Source organism: Adelges cooleyi, unplaced genomic scaffold, assembly GCF_023614345.1.
Source record: "Adelges cooleyi isolate 19-005CV unplaced genomic scaffold, UGA_ACOO_1.1 ACOO_flye_CR_arks_rails_tigmint_CR_PRNA_167, whole genome shotgun sequence".
Lineage (NCBI taxonomy): Eukaryota > Metazoa > Arthropoda > Insecta > Hemiptera > Adelgidae > Adelges > Adelges cooleyi.
This window is the reverse complement of record NW_026095824.1, coordinates 700,834-719,445: the sequence shown is the minus strand read 5'-3', so window position 1 is coordinate 719,445 and position 18,612 is coordinate 700,834. Positions and strand designations below refer to the sequence as shown.

The 18,612-nt window shown below is 31.9% G+C and overlaps 1 protein-coding gene across 4 annotated transcripts in view; it reads right to left on the bottom strand.

Annotated features, from left to right (window-relative positions):
- Positions 1-18,612, bottom strand: part of LOC126832749 (SCY1-like protein 2) — a 97,487-nt gene that overhangs the window by 72,165 nt on the left and 6,710 nt on the right. For all 4 annotated transcript variants that reach the window (XM_050563652.1, XM_050563653.1, XM_050563654.1 and 1 more), the window contains exon 2: positions 1,881-2,156. In XM_050563652.1, coding sequence (XP_050419609.1) covers positions 1,881-2,045 — 165 coding nt within the window. In that variant the 5' untranslated portion in view covers positions 2,046-2,156. The remainder of the gene's footprint in view (positions 1-1,880; positions 2,157-18,612) is intronic.

Sequence of the window (18,612 nt, the reverse complement as noted above, 5' to 3'; positions counted from 1 at the left end):
TTAAATTACCATCACGATTTACCTCTAATAGGTAATCCTATTGCCTTCAGAATAGTCTGTTAAATACAAACGGTTCTGTTTATGAGACAATATAACAAAGTAGTACTGGGAAATTTAATACAAATTCGTTTGCATAATAATACTGACTGTGAATAGACTTCAAAGAAGTTTTAACTAATAATAATTCTATACAAATTTAAACTCTTACTAAACAGTACACGCTCTTGGATAAGTAATTTTACTGTATAGATGTTAACTATAAAATTGTACTATACTAATAATTTTTTTTTTTTTGCCATTAAAATCAATCTCTATTGAAAAGTAAAAAGCAATTCAATATACTGCTCAACTCAATAGTCGGTTTTTTTTTACAGAAATCCCAAATATGTCAGAAAAATGCATGTTGTGGAAACGTCTGACATTTCAAAACAAATCGACGTCGGTATTTTAGAGAAAACTTTTCAACTAAACATTCATACACTTCAAAGGGAAAGTACTAATATTATTACTACCGAATAATATGATTATGCGAAATGCCAAGTGATAAACCGTTGTGATAAAAATAAGTAGTTTCGACTGGTGCATTACTCTTTGTCGTTAGCTGTGATTCATTGTACACGGACGTCAGAACATTATCCCTCTTCTCTGTAATACGACTTAACGAGATACTTTAAACAAGATACCTTGCCCGGCGGACAAATACTGTAATTGGAAGCTGATTTCACGATATCTCATTAAAACACACGATGAAAATCGAGTAACCTTATGTGAAGTTATCGAGAATTCCCATTATATTTTAACATATACACAGACAGCTGATGTTTTACCGTATGTTCGTGGCTGTCAAATGAAAAGCAAAAATAAAACTACTTTTTTGGCCTCAAATCGAAGCTAATAGCAAAAATGGTCATTAAATAGTAACTTTTATACTATCCGTTAAAAAAACGATCTGATGAAGTGTATATTTACTACTTTAAAAAATTAATTATCGAATGAAATAGATATAGTCTTTCGTCGAGAGAGTTGGCGGAGAAATGTTTTTGTTGTATTTATATGTAAACAATACAAATATTTTAAAAGCCAAATCAAATATTTAACAATATAGGAGTAGCAACTTTCGGACTTCACAAGTTAAATAGCACACACAATACACACACATATATATATTATAGTACAGTATTCGGTTGTTTATAAACGGAATATTGTGACGAACAAGCAAAAACAAAACAACGTCGCTTGATAATAGAAAACAAAATAAATAAGTAAAATACATTCTGGTTTAACAATGGGAAAATAATAATTAGCCAGACCCGAACTGAAAACAAACCATCTGCACAAATACACGGACTCCTATTCAGTAAAATATAGAACACTCGAGTAATTTCTAGTAAGTGGCAATGTTTATTGATATGGAGTACTTATTTATTCACATTTATGTACCTTCCAACTACATAAAGTGGGTATCTATAGGTACTATAATATTAATGAAAGTCGTTACCCTGCGGCTTACCGTAATAATCCTTCAGGTAAAAGGCTTTTAAACCGTCTGAAACGTTATCGGTACAATCTACCGTTGTTCACTCGTAGTCAATATAATAAGACTCCATCGTGCCGACGTCCGATGACGATCAAATGTGTTTTAATAGTTTTGAATTTTTAATTTATAGTTAAATTCAGACAGTGCAGCGCCAGACAATTGTCAAGGGCCACGAGGCCTTACTGGGCATTTAACACAATATGTGGGACCTGCCAGGGAAAAGCAACAGTGCAATTGTCTTAAATATATAAAAACGTTCAAATCGAATTATTTTCGGTGACCCTTTTCGAGTCTTAGAGTCCGAAGCCCTATTACAGGGTACATAATTTTCATTAATTCTTACCTTGCCGTCCGGTTTTCGGAATCCTTCGTAAACTTTCCATATGAGTTCCGGTCCCGCTGAGCACACCAGTTTGCCGACTTCGAACAAGTTTAAGATGTTGTTAGTAGCCAATACTTGGGCGCCCTGACCAACCGACGACGTGCCCGATTTCAGTTTGGAGAACATGGTGCCGGTGGTGGACGGCGCCGACGGCAGACTGCTGCCTCGCCTAAAATCTGACCAACCTATTTTGTTAGATGTTGTTCTGCGGCTCGAGAAACGGCCGGACAGCGTTCACTAATAAAACAAATATATATATATAAAAATTAACGTTAAAATTACTAAAAACAAAATCTTTATTTGTTTTGTTAAATTCAACTGTTCATAGTTATGGTAGTACATTTTAATAGTCAAACTTTTATACGTGCTAGGTGTTTAAAAAAAACCTAACGACATGAATCATCCGATCAGAATGAGTAAATAGATAGAATTTATGTCTAAAAAATAAGTTATTTTATAGACTTATCACCGTTGTATAGCTTGCGGATTTAACTTGCCACTTATAAATGTATTTTATGTAAAACAATAGTCGTACAAAAAGGTTCAACTGAAAGCTTTGTATATCATCTGGTTTTATCACGACGTGTAACAAGTTTTGCGCATTAGGATCACCACCTCCAGTGGAATAATACAATTTTCAAGTGAACAACGTACGCCGATACGGTAAATATTCATCAAAAACAAATAAAAAGATAATATGTTTCACTTTGGCTTTGTTGTTATGAAACGAATATCGAAACAACGTATAATATTATACTTTATTGATGTAGCAGCGTAAAGAAGTTAGGTAACACCACACGCTCTAGACAGAAATGTTTATCCGATAAGATACAAGCTATGAATTTTTATAAAACAAAATATGTAAGGAAAATTACCATACGTGTTCGTTACAAACTAACGCATTTCACATATTGTTATGTTAATGAACGGGAAATTAAATTAGCTAAATCTAATAAATTTTATTTTACGACTTTCCCAACAATTAATAAACGTATAATATAATATTATGCCGATTAATTTGACCTAATTGATATTAATAATTTACAACGTTTGTTAACCGTACTCGAAATGCGTTTTATTTTAACGCAACCATTAATAGCGTTTAGAAAATGAAAAAGGTTCCTTTTTTACAGTTTGCCTCCCGCTGGTTATGAAATATGTATATATATATATATATATATACTTCATACTTAATTAAAAAGTTGCAACGATGAAAAACGCAGCGAATATTTCACAGGTCTGCGTATCACGTTGTGTTTGAAAGTTAATGTGCGGTAACAAGGACGATCACCTGGGATTCGTTGTAACGTCCTATACCACAAAGTATTATTAACTTAAAAAATTACTCATCCCAGTGTCCTATTGTGTGTTAAAAAAATAATTAAATAAACACAATTTAAAAAGGCGTACATTTTGTTTAGGGGTGATGGGAACCAACAAAAGCAAACCGGATTAATTATTTTATTTATTCTTCGAGTAATATCATACATATTATACTACTTAAATGGTGATTTTAAGTTTTGGAAGAAGTTCGCACGCTCATTGTCTCCAAATTTAGAATAACTAAGATCACGAACTCATACAATATTCTACTTATCTACATAATAACCTGAATATTAGTTCACATTAAGTATAGTTTTTTACCAGTTACCACTAAGATCAGCGCAAGTCCCAAAGGGTCAAGTTACCTGTTTGTAATAGGATAGTGGCGGAAGCGGACAAATGTTTTCCTACCACGAAAAAAAAACTAAGAGCTAAGTTTCTTTCCATGTATACTGTAACAATAGGAAACCGCTGTTTTTCTTTAATATCAAATGCCTTTTTTGTTAAGAATAACTTATTCGCTTGTTAAAATAGTTTATTTTTAACCTCTTGCATGATTTTTTTTTGCTGGATATATTTTTTTTCTACACAAAATTAAAAAAAAATATTAGTAATAAATTATTACTAATATATTATTTCTTGCACCCATTTTTTGATATAAAAACAAGACTTGATGTTTTGTATAATAAATATCACCAATCCACAAGTCCGGTGTGATATATAAGGCCCAATAAATTGACCCAGATTACATTTATCGTATTTGATCTTACAATATTCTTTCATTGAATAAAACTTTAAAAAATCCAATCGAATTCCATAAAATGTGTTGTTTAAAATAGTATAAATATCTACCTGTAGTAATCGTTTGTGGTCGGTAATACAAATTACCGACCGATACATAAATATTTAAAAAAGGTATGATCTTTTCGTTATTTTTGTATAATTCTTGCCATCTATAAACAATGGTGTAGCAATACACGACTAATTGTTGACCTGTGACCTAGGCTGACCCAGATTATTGCCTGAATAAAAAATATCATTCAAGGCAAAATTTGGTAGGTACAAAGAATATTACTGCACTAGTAAAATGTTAAGAAAGTCTTAAACATATTTTCTCAGACCACAGTACTTTCCTATTATACCTATTAATACTAGTATCTCATTCAGAGTGACTGTTGTCTTGTCGGTCGCAACCGATTTGTTGCCACTCGACTAATGTTAAAATTGTATATTTTTTAGGAGCGTTTTCCAAGCAGTATAATATTATTGTGCATAACGTCTGTGTTACTGTATCATATATTAAAATAGTTCAGAAATAAATAATAATGGCCGGTTGATGATATCAGATACAGTTGTATATGATGAATAGTTTAAGTTGGCGTCGTTGACGTAGTTAGCACTTGAACTTTGGAAGTATCGCTATCAATTAGATCACAGATCTGAGGCAAGTGTCGCCGCCCTTTGCGATTTATCTTGGCTTCAGAAGTTATACTTTAATATTAATTTTACAAATATTGTCATGTGTACAAGATAACGACCAAGCAGTATAGCCGGATACTAATTGGGGTTTATTTATCTTTGTGTAAAAACTGCTAATTCAGCTATTTATTTTTACGCCAAAATAAATAAACCGTACTACATTATGGCTGTACAGCCGATAGCAGTACATTCTGGTTCAAATACGTGCTGTGATATGTATGTGTATTTGGCAAAGAGCCCAAATCTGATTAGTCGTAAAATGTCAACGGTGTAATGCCGCAAGTTTTCCATTCGTGGTAAAATAAAAAAAACTTGCTATTGAACTACTTCAGCATACAGGAATTAAAATACATGACATTATGTTAAAACTGCTTATGTTACATTATTTAATTCCGAGGTGCCGGGCTTACAACTCGCATTTTATAAAAAAAAAAAAAGTAACTAACTCGAGTTACTAGATCTACGTTTGAAGTAAAATAAACATGTAAGCAGCTAATTATCAGTAAACAATCTCTGCTATCGATTTATACCTATAGTCTAATATATGTATATAATTATAAATGATAAAATCATTTATACGGTCATCGCCTCACTAGGCCAAGTTGATAAACAGCCCATCTCTACAGATTTAATATTTTGGACCCTAAGACGTTGTTTTTAGTTGTAGTACACTATGTGAATGTAAAAATTAAAAAAGACCAACAAATAAAATTAAATAATAAAAACGAATAGAATAAAGTTAAAAACGGAGCAAACAATTCCAAAGTGAAGTTGTTTCTAAGTGACAGGTATTAAAGTATTAAATGTTAAATTATAATCGTCTCCTCGCATTATCCATTATTAGACGTCTGTAGACGTTATCTCCTTGCTTATTGTCTTATTCGTCAATTGAAATATTGCGTATTATGTGCATTGAGAAGCAATACGCTCAAAAGTTTCCTAAACATTGTAATAATATGTGCTTTAATTTCCTTTTGGATCACAGAATTAAAAAATGGCTAACATTTATGTCATGAACTTACAAAATATATGTAGAATGGTTACAGAAAAAGAGCAAACCATTTCATGTCAATAAGATTATTATTTATTACAAATAAAAAAAAAATTGAATTTTCTAGCGTTTGATTTGTCACAGAAAAAGTTTTGAACTACTTCAAGTTCAAACGTTTTCATTAAATAGTTTATCACAAACTATGAAGGCTATAATTTGTTATTGCCATTCCCGGGGTGAGTTATTTGTTTATAAGTTTATGATATTAAAATTGATAGTTTCCAAAACTTAAATATTTTCATGTTTACACGATAGTATATAAATGTATTATAATAAACATAATATTATTAAATATGTATAAAATATTTATTAATAATTAAAATGATATAACGTTAACCAAATTTGCTCTTTTCCAATATTTCTATAAACAGCATAAATATAATACAGTTTGAGTTATATTCGTTAAAGTTCGATGTATATATATATTTACAATGTCGAAGAAACCCTTATAACTCACTTGACTTAGTAATATTATGTTCTTTAAGAAAATAATCATTATTTGCACTTGTAATTAATCTTATTATAGAGCAAACTGTTTTAACTTATTACCTAGTATTAATCCCATTTATTTATTATTTATTCGTATGGTAATCCATTACTCGTCGACTGACCGTGACAAATTCTCTTTCAAACTTCTTTTTTTACTGAATAGAACTAATATCCAGCTATCCTATAACCAATAATCTCCTTATACTAGTAAACACGTTGAAAACATCCTTTCGAGTACATAATCATTTTTAAACTGCTAAATTGATTTTAAAAAAATAAATAAAAATACGTTGTAAAAACATTTTTGTAATTTAGAATGTTTATACCAATTTAACCGAACCTGACCGTAAGAATATTAATTTTTATAAGTTTGTACACTCAAATTACTTTTTAAACTAGTTATGATTCTCTTCAGATTGTTTCTAAATTAAAATGGAAAAGTTGTTTTACATTTTTTTTTAAGTTGAAAAAATTGTACTATAAATATACGAATAACTATAATATAATATAACATATCATATTTCACAAATACCTAATATATATTATATTTTTTTTTCGCTCTACTAAACTTTTTTATTTAAGAAATTAATTTGTAGTAGATACAAATAATTCATGAACATTACACTCTAATCTCTATAGTTTAACGCTCAACTCATTGTTGGAGTACAATTCTCAAGTAAATTATAAAAAACGTTTTATTTTACTGCACTTGTAATTATTTTTATGTGATTCTTTGTTGTCGAATAATGTATGTTTTCCCCGTTGCGTGCTAAGACGCAATGTAAAGAATATCGTTGAAAGACAGTGAACTGATTTTAGGAAGAGCCATTTAATCAGAATTTAGGCACACAAAATAGAGCCAAACCAAAAATATCCTTTTTGAATTTGAGTTTTATTGTTAGACAGATTTTAAGAACAAAGCAAATGTGTGATATAATTGGACACTGTTTAAACTTTATGGACTCGACGTGAAGTACTCCAATGAAAATAATAGTCGTGCGAATACTTGAATCCGTCGTGACTGTGGTTTGTGGTCTGAGAGGTTTTGCTTAGAATAGAATGTGGAACTGTGCATACAGACAAAATATTCGAATTCGATCAAGTCCACAGAAATGTTCTAGCTATTGTATATTAGAGAACCCTTAGCACTCGAGTAATATTATTATATTTAAAGGATACCAGGAAAAGAGGGAAAAAAGTTATACGGCATCAAATATTAAATCTCGAATGTGTGCAGTAACGAGATAAGATATATTATAGCGAGAAGTGAATACCATACTATCTGGTATATCCCTATTATAAATGAAACGGATAAAAATAGGTTCGAGGATCTCATTTCGTATTGAAAGAAATCGCATAAGTATATTATAATAAATCGATACCGGACGGAAATGAACAGGACCTAGCCAATACGAATTGTAATAGTTGATAAAACTAAATACCATAATTAATATGCATACAAAATCATTTGGCAAGGAATTAGAAACCAGCTAGTATAAATATAATATGTACATTATGAGTATATAAAGGTTTGAATAACGCCAATTTATTATAATCGGTTCATAATAAAATCAATACCACGCCAATTTGTTTAAAACGTTTTGAAAAACACTTTCAGATGAATAATGCAAACAACATTATGATATTGAATTCGGGTTTAACGTAAGCGAGTAGTCGAAAATAGTGTTTTATATAGGTTATAGCTGTGAATATTATTATATTCGTGCAACGCTTTTCGGACGTCTGTTTTAAGACAACGTAATACCGCAAGTGAAAAAAAAAATAATAATAATCGTCTCCTCACTCGGTGCAAGATGATATTGCTAATCACCCTACCGCATTCTATCTTAATTCCCGTAAGTTGTCAACCCTTATAATCGCGACGACCATCGTGCTCGGAGTCGGGTTCCGAGAAAATTCACTTTTCTAATACAACCGACAAAATTAACAACCCCGGAAGGTGCACGTTTAAGCTGTTATAATGGTAAAAAATAAATTACTTTACTGTTGAAAAATAACAAGCCGGTTTTATAAAATAAACACTAACACTCGGTGCAACCTATATAACGCGTTTGCGGAAGTGAACTCATCTCATAAGAAAGACATCGTCGTCAAGTGTATCTTGTTAGGCGTTCGATAAGTACGTTTGATTATTATGGGCGTGCTTTCGCGATGCCTCGACGGCTTCCAATATGGTTTCCGGTGTAAAATATCATACCCGTACACGTTGTCACGTGATGCCTGTTGATGTTAAAAAACCTTCCGTTGTCGTGGCCCCGGGTTACTGTGTCAAATAGCGCTGAAAAACCGTAACGCCATCAGCAGCGGCTGTCACGGCGGATGTATACCAGTTGGACGAATGTAAAGTGTTTATTTTCCATGTAAACCGAAGCCACCGCTTTCTGTTTGTTTTGCTGCGGGACGACGGGTTCGTCGAATATGCTGTTTGTGAACATCAAATCAAATCTATTATAGATATCTTCCTCTGCCCGTCTACCCCCCACCCCCCCCCAATCCCACGGCTTTCGGGCGCTAAATACGAGATTCGACCCAGCCGCAAGTAAAACGATTCCGTCGGTAGGTATGAACGCCATTGATATTAAATAAACCGTATTAAAACCAGAAACAATATGGCTGTGCACAAAAGCGCCTCGGCACTGACAAGGACAATTAATGGGTAGGATCCGCAACACTTGACGTAAACATTTAAGAAAACAAACGTACCGCGGGCCGACGAAGAACATAAAATAGTACACTGTTAATACAGCTGTTGCCGACTAATAGAGAAAGGCTTACTTTGAGTTTGTAACCGCCAGCGGGTATTTGATTATATTAGGTGCTTCAATTTTGAAGTGAAAGTATAAAATTAACGTTTTAAAGTATTGTTTCCCAAAATAATTGTCTATAACGGTCTACACTTACACATTGAAGTCCGCACTCGGCCTTATAATTCAATTGTTAAATATAATTAAAACATTAGGAAGACGCTTGGCTAATGTATACAGCAAAGTATTGTATATATATATATATATATATTTTACATATTTTTCCGTACATTTTAATTTCTGATGCTCCCCAAGTCGAAAAGGCGTCGTGAGGCAAGGACAGGGCTTAATTTTGTTTTATTTCATAAGAACAAATTCTCGCACAGCCATTATCCAAACATACCTGACCTATCCGGTGACTTGTTTCTTCATCCAGAATAAGCTGATTATCTGTGTACTCTAATTATACTTCCATTGTGAAAGTTACACGTGGTCTTTTTTTAATTTTTAGAATATCTTTATAAGCGTGTATAAACATTTGATCAGCATACAAACGATATAAATAACCATGTATTATACGCGCATAACCATCAATATTATCCATGTAGGACAGTTGGTAAACAAGATTAAATTAATAAACGTGAAACCATTTACGACACAACCCCAGACAAAGGATTATTTGAATAAAAACAGTTAACACAAGGCGGGATAAGATAGTAAATGTTCGATCCATCAATGTTATGGCTGTCTGATTGACGGCCGCCGCTGATAATATTAATGTTAGTGAAAAATATTATGATGATAAAGAAAACAATCGTTGCGGAATAGACCCACAGCCAGATAAACAAAGCCTAGTTACATTAACAATGAAAACAATCGCTTCATCTCGAATGATACACGAACAGTACCGGAGCTGAACGACTATAGGGGGACCGTTGTAGTAAATACATAAAATGTTTTTGTTATGTCTGAAACATAATAATATCGAAGCAATCCATTTGGCAGTGAACAATAATATGATCATTTTCTCGAGAGAAGAACCAGCGTAAGTATAATATAACGAATGAGTTTTTTTTTTCATTCGTTTATATTTTAATGAATTGATAAAAGTTGGCCAAAGATGCCAATGATCAATATTTCAACACAATAACCACACATGATAACAATATAATAGTATGATATAATCCGGGGGTTGATTTTTTTTTTATAAGAATTTTTTTATTTACGATAGTTTATTTTGTATAGTAATGAAATAATTTTTTTTTTTAGCTTCACCATAAGGCGTTAGAGGTTTGTATTAGCTTAAATGTATATTAATGACCGAATGTGAGGTCATATTTGGCTTGCCATATTCGTAATTTGAATTCCCACTAGCAATTATGGTCCAATTACATTTACATATTTTTGTATGGTTAGGCCGTTTGCTAAATTAGAATTTAATGCTAATTTTCTCTATCACCAGCATATTATAAGGGTTAATACGTTGTTAGTTGTACAGATTTGACAGTTGTATATAAACAAATAGTTAAATATTATATAAACATACGAATATATTTGGTAGACGATTTAAAGAGAATCAAACGAACCTTATAAATACTGGTTTAACGAAACAATTATTAACTATTTAATTGGTTTTTTCAAGGTTTATGCACGAAAACTAATATGGTTGCATTTAAAAAAAATTGGCTTTATCAGTGACAACTAAACACGTTATAGTTGACCCTTTCTAAAATTAAGATAAGTTAACTAAATTAAAGTTGATGAAACTAAATTGTCAGACTATTTATTCAATAAAATCAACAGAAACTTGTTGGTAGTCTTTTTTTTCAGTTTATCTATTAGTACAACATGACTTGGCGTATTTCACAAGGTCCATTATATTGTTTCAAAAAGGTTCTTTTTTTCTAAGTGTCGTTAAAAAGTATACGACCATATTTCAGAAGAAATTTGCTTAACTTTGATACATGGACATAATTTAATATTCATAAGGTAAAAAAAAAAATATCTTAAAATAAATTTTAGGTAACCATAAATCTATGCTTTTTATAACATCAACAATATTGTTATAATTTAATGAAAGCTCCATCCAACATTTAAATCGACGAAGTGTAAAAAACATCTTTTGGAAATTTTTTCAAATGAATTTCATCAATTAAATCTTTATAACAAGTAAAATAAAATTATAAACCCGAAAATATATTATATAAATATATATATTTTTTTTATTTAAAAAAAATGTCAACGAATTCAATTAAGTAACATGAATAAAAAATAATAAGTACGTACGATTTTGTGTACTTGCAGTTTTAACTTGAGGCGCTATTTCTACTTGGATAAATAAAAATACTCAAATATCCTATACAAAAACAAACATGTGGGTAGGTTGTATAATAAGCTGTATGTGTGTACTGAAATCGTTTCAGTCGAGCAACATTTTTTGTTTGGTTTTATTTCAAAAACTTCATTTTATTCCCAATTAATTGAACATTAATCCTTAAGCGATGGTCAGGTTAGTGCCCCGATAATTCGAACATTGGCGCAAACCTGGCAATGTGCAATATAGCTGTTAATTGAAAAATATTAAAAGATTATAAGAAAAAAAACGACGATCGCGCTCAAAAGAGTCTACGGAGGCCACCTCATTAAACCGGCAACCGCAACACCCCGAGATGCCCCTAGAGTTTTATTCTGAATAAAGAACCCGCGAGTCATAATTAATTCATTTTTCCACCGACAAGCAATTTGCCGGCGTTATAATGTTTTTTAGGTCATGGTAATATTAATGGCGATGTGGTATAGAAACCGCTGCCGTAAACAAGAATTACACCGGTAAACTTGGCAGAGCACTCGTAACCTAATCGTATTCATTACTATCCAACAAACGTGTTGGTCGGTTATTGAAGACCGTTTTTACAATAATTGTTTACACCTTCGGTCAATTAAAGAGTGCATACACATCTATAGACAAGGCATAGCAGCGGACACACCTATGGACCGCCGATGATTCTCGATCAGATCGATCAGTAATAAACTTGAGCCAAACGTTTGAGATACAAACGTTTTGACTATTGGCCATACCTTTTTTCAACATAGAGCATAAATTAATAACTGTACTTCGTAATATTGTATTAACAATAGTTAGATGCTGTTACATTCACTTTGCTTAGTGATTTTTCCGTTGTGACGAGAATTTTTCCAGGTTTTTTTATTTTAACGAACATTGTTTTTAGTTTATAAATGACCAATGAGATGTTAATTCAACAAAATAGGTAAATGTGATTAACTCGATATTGAAAAACCAGTTTGGCGAACCAGTCAATAATGTCCTGCTTAAATTAATGTGACAATATTTTCATCTGAACAAACGACAAAAAGTATTACGTTAATAGTTCATAATCAACAAAGAATACTAAGGAATATATTTTTTTTTTATGCTAAGATTTGTAAAATTATAAGAAGTGCAATACAATTCAAACTTGGTATATTTGAAGTGAGACAATACAAATATGCGTGACAGAGAACTTAAATGCCTCGTTAGTTGCAATAATGATAATTATTACACATACAGTATAATACATAATTTATACACAAGAAGTAGGACAAATAAATAGATAAAGAATGAGAAATACATAACGATAACATCATACACATTTTACGACGTAGCTCAACGGTTGTAAGGCGATCATATCGTCGTCCTCCAATCTTTGGCAGGATCGCCAACGGAACGAGAGACGGCGACCGCAGACTATGGTGATCGCTATCACTAAGCCGATAGCAGCGACGACGGCCAGCACGGTAATTTCAAACGAATAAGCGGTCCACAAAATGGTGAACGGATGGGCGTCAACAATCTGTAAAGGATGGTGAACCAAGGGCAGCTCAGGCCGCGGCAGAACCGTCGAAGCGTCCAGCGTCGACCCACCAGTCGGCTCGGGGAATATGAACATATTTATTATGTTGCTCTTGGCCGGCCGTATGCGCTGCTTTTTGTTACCCTTCCTTTGCTTCTTATTGCGCCGCCGACCGCAAGTGACCTTGTCCACCGTCGGTTTGGCCGACCGGTCCGTAGTCGACAATAGCTTCACCGAGCGTCCCTCTTGTCTTCCCTTGAAGATGTCAGTAACGCCGGTGACCGGCTGAACCGTAGCTGTCCATTCAATCTCCAGCGGTGCCGCATTTACGATTATGACTTCGAAAACGACTGCCGTTAACGCCAAAGTAAATATGTCAAACAAACACATTTTTTACAAAGTCAAATTATAAGAAAACAACAACAACTCAAACGAATTTCCGTTCTTAATAAATTTTTTATTATTGAACGTTATTGGTTGCTATCAGTATTTTAACACTAAACAATTTAAGCCGAGTATAATAATATATTATGTAAATGCATAATGTTTATTTAACGAAACTTTTTGAAAAATAAAAACTCATACTGCAACACTCTTTATAAAGTCTGAGATCTCTGACAACGTGTAAATTCAGGTTAGTTGCTGGAGTACTGTAGATTTGTGTTTGACTTTAATTTTAAAGTGTACTTTGCTCCAGAAAAAAATTGTATGCCGCCAAGTAATATTGATTGCCGGTAATAATCGAGTCATAATTACAAATGACCGCAAACAAAACATAATGAATTTCACATCTATCAAATGAACCATAAAAGTAAAATTGCATTAGTCTACCAAACAAATTCCTTCGGGTAACTTTTTTTATTAGACGCTTACATCAAACATCTCGAGTGGTTTATAATTTGATTCCGCTCAAAAAAACATATATTTAAACAAAAAAAAAATAGTTTAGATCGAACCACTGCACGTTATTGTATTTAAGATGAAAATGAAAACCGGGTCAAATTTAATATGTGTTCTTGTTTGGTGGCATATTAATTAAATACACAATGCATCATGGACACCGCATGGACGTCATGTAAATTGAGTAAGGGTGCTATTATTATTGTTTAGACGAGAAAGGGATTAATTATTGTATTCGTTTTGTCAACGCATTTACCGGCCATAATTAAATTACGAGAGGAAATAATATAATTATTAAACGTAAAAAAAACGCATGCGATGAGTTATTATTGCACTTATTAAAAATTGTGTACTTTTGTTTATTGTTATTATTATTTCAGACCCCTGAAACCATTAGGAGTGTCATTAAACCGGTCGGTGGAAAAAAACATTTGGCCGCTACCGCTGTGTTTTTTTATGTAATAATATAAATATATTGCTTGTTTGTATTCCTCAAAAACATTTGTATAAAATGATACTGTAAAAGCTAGTAATAATAATAACGGAAAAAATACTGTTTATAGAAAAGTTCGTACATCGTTGTACAATATCAGGAAAGAAGTTTAGGAGAACGTCGTCAAGATTATTATTTATAGATTTGCTACATTAAACAAATAGTAGCTACATCTTACTTTTTTCAGTTAACTAACGACCATTTAAACCCTTGCAACGGTGACAATAAATATTGTTGTATTTAAAAGTGTATTAAAAAAACCGCTCAATTCGAAAAACAAAAACAAAAACATTTGACATTCCATTAAATCTTTATTTCCAAGCCAAGCGGCCAAACCGGAACTCCCCGTGGAGTTAAGAAAAACAATTTGTATTATTTTTCTCATAAAACAAAAGTATAAAAAGTGAACACCTGACTTTTTTCGCAAAATTACATTTTATACTCTGTGGAATCCAAACCGTAATTGATAATCATTCCAAGTACAAGTTTTTTTTTCGATCAATTTTTACTTTGACCCAAACACTTGCAAGTTAGAAGAATAATACAACAGAGCAAACTATAAATTCTGATAGCTTTATATGACATATTAATGTAATTAAATAATATAATTTTCAATATATCTAGAGAAAAAGAATAAATAAATTGAAAACTTAGAACACAACCACATTTACATAATTACCTATTGTCGTCCACAACATAATAATTAATAACATACCCTTTATTAATAATATAATTTGGTAATAAGAAAATAGGTCTCAAATCGAAGTTGAAACTAAGATTACATTAGGTTTTTAACGGTATAATGCATATAATGATATACAGAAGAAATAAATTAAATAAATTATCCTAACAAATAGTTTTTTTGTGTAATTAATCATTCATTGCTTTTTAAGGGATTTTTATTATATGTTATAATTAATAAATCTGTCAAATCCTCGTCACAGACATTATAATATAATTTGTAATGATATGTTTTTGTTATATTTTACAAATGTCCGTGCTACCTTTTAACCTTTATCTACCATAATCATCAAGTTAAATAAAATAGTCTGTGCATTGATGAACCTATAGAATATTCGGTATAGTGAAGAGGTTATGAGCTAACATTTACATACTTTTACGAAAATATAATTTAGTTCTTTCAGCTACAGTTGTTGGGATTTGTTACGGTTGTTCGGTTTTTATCCGATGTAGAAATTTCTAATAAATACACACGTTTACATGAATTCCATTTGTATGAAAACCAATTAGGCTTCCCGGTAAACTGGTACACGTCTGTGTGAGACAGCTATCACTGCGTTTAACCCTAATGTTTCCGTGTATCAATGCGGAACACATGGAATTTGTAATATTGGTTTTAATAGATATCTACACACTGTTACACATTATTTGATAACTGTTTTCTGTGTTTCAAGTATATAAGCCCGTAGCGAGCGATGCAATTACACCACACCTTCGAAGCATGAAAAAAATTGTAAAATGTATCATAAATGTTATATACAGTTTACTTCACTATCAAGCGATCAAATAATATTTTTTATCTGTGTTTATCCTTACCTTAGTAATACCACACGATAATGCTTATGAAATTATTATCTACTCAAAGTAGATGTGAAATACCATAATACATATACCAGGCTCTGAACTACCGGAGGAAGGTTCAGTTTGGCTTTGAAAATGTATATAATTTTTTTTATAAATACAGAACCAATGAGGGGGAACTGTTTTCCACATGACTTCGCCTGTGAAAATATTAAACATGTTTGTTTGCTGTTTAAAGAGTTTTGATAAAAAAATCTATCTCAATAAACAGTATTAGCTTTGTTTCGTTATGCTTTTAACGTCGTGTATCAACTTTGAACCAATTAACATACATATTTTGTTTTATATAAAAGTAACAATACTCTCTACAGCGTACATGCAACATTTATATAGAGCACTGAGCAATCGATATGCGGTACAAGGCCCCGAGGAAATTGTTTGTTTATTGATAATAAGCACACAAAATAGTATCCGTAAGTTGTGTAAATAATACAAAAATAGAGGTATGTTTAAGCTGAGTAATATATCGATAGCTTAGCGCACATGTGCATTTTTTATATTTTACAGAAACGACGTTTGAAAATTCTAGCAACAAAAGCTAAATCTTAGGCTTGCCAATATTTGTGCACAATATGAAGAAAACTTTAAACTTCTATTCAGAAATCAGAAGAAAATAGCTGATAAGAGACGTTGTAGATAAATTGATACGTGGTTTGTTGCAAACATATTATTCTGTGTTTTTTTTAATTTCAGAAGCAATTTGGAAGTTTTTTTATTTTTTATAACATTATCGTATAATAATTTATGTTTGAATACTGATCTTAATTTAGTACTTAAATAATGGGTTTTTTTTGTTTGAATAATATATAGATTACATATGTATTTCCATTAGGCCATTGCTAATCTATATAGACATGTTTTTTATTAATTTGATACCCCTATTGACTATAATAAACGGTACAATGAAATACATTATTGTATTGCAGATAATCCAATTCATCAATTTCCCGTCAGTGAAGTTTTCTTATAGAAAGTTGACAGCGGAATAAGCTTATTTTTAAAGCAAATCCCACTGTCCAAACGTTAGTTGTAAGGGGGTCAGATAAAAGGTTAACAAGCTTTCGAAGAATGCAAAAAGGATACAAACCGCGTAAGACCGTTGCTTTTAAATCAAATCTGTCAACGGTAGTCTGATCGAGAGATCTACTATAGTTGTATGCAGACTTAAAAAGGAACTGAAACTTGTCTGGAAATAGGGGTAAGTTTGAAAACTCCAACAACACCAAATAATATAGTGACAGCTCAAGTCCCTCCTTATAAGTACAGGTTATTCAAACTTCGTGTTACGGTGATTTTATTAATGAAATAAGTATGTGGATATAAAAACATTAGTCTACCTCAACCCCAACCTATATCTTTAAATACTAACAACTTAAGAAGTATTTATCCGAAACTGTATTTGTTGCATCATTCTGCTTTTAATTCGGGTAAATCTAATAAATAGTGGTCTATTTTTAGAAACGTGACTAACAAACAACATGCAATTTGAACAACCCTGTATACATTTATTGTGAATAATTAAACGCGACCTGTTACAGGTCTAAATTGTTTTTGTATTTGTTTAATTGAAAGCTCAGTTACACGGCGAATCGGTAAAATCCGACCGGAAGTTGGTCCATTGTCAATAAAACTATTTCGATTATAAAAAAAACATATCTCCGGTAAACAAAAATACTTAAGACGGCCGTTTTCTAAGGCCAGACTATTCCAGTTTGTATTCCGAGAATACCATTACTCTTCCTAGACTGTGCACAACGATTCAAGTGTCTATGTAAGCATGCTGCTGGGTAGTTTTTCTGACTGTTGGCATCTGCGGTATTCCCACGTCCCGCTTGTCGTATCGTATAAAAGTAAAAGACCGCCACACAACTTATACAACTGTTTATAGTATTTTCCAAAAATAAATATATATTGTTTGTCAATTACATTTATTGACAAATACATATATATGCCCAGATATGTATGGGCAATGATATTTGCGTTATAATGTACTTGATTATTCGAATGATTGGCCAGAACTGCCTACGACTAACCAACACAGTCAGAATTGCAATGATGAACAGTTAATATGGTATGCCAAAAGTGTGTAAAGTGTTATTATAGTGTCGCTAAATATGAGTTAAAACAATTAATAGAGATTGATGTAGATTTTTAAATTATAATCTACACCAACGTTAAAAAAAAGATGGAAAACAGACACTGATATTAGATATTCAATAAAGTACTGTCTACTACTGTCTTGCCGGATGTATACAGTAGTTTATAAGTGCTGTAAGCAAATTAATTAATTAAGGATACATTTTGCAATAGTTATGAAAATTGTTGAGCGTTACTCGTGCATTGGATTAAGATTAACATGAACAATTTAGAAACCGATTCGAATTGTAATCTATGCAAACAAATAATCGAAGTATTTAGGCAAAAGGGGTATACTAGTAAAACATTTTTCAAAAACAAGCTTTTGACCACACATGGTGTTCGCCAATGAAATATGTAGGTTTGTTATGTTGTTTTGCAACTTTTTGTACATTTTCGAAAAAGGTATAAAAACCCTTTGACATAACCCATAAGAACGGGAGTAATAGTTTGTTTTTTTTTTACTTTCCTGAACAATTGTATAAAAGTCACTTATACCCTTCTGATTTTCACCGCTTCAACTTAAGCCTTTCTGTTCCGCACTATACTAATGCTGCGTGTGGGGTGATACGAGTGTGTTATTTTATCAATAACAATTTCATTT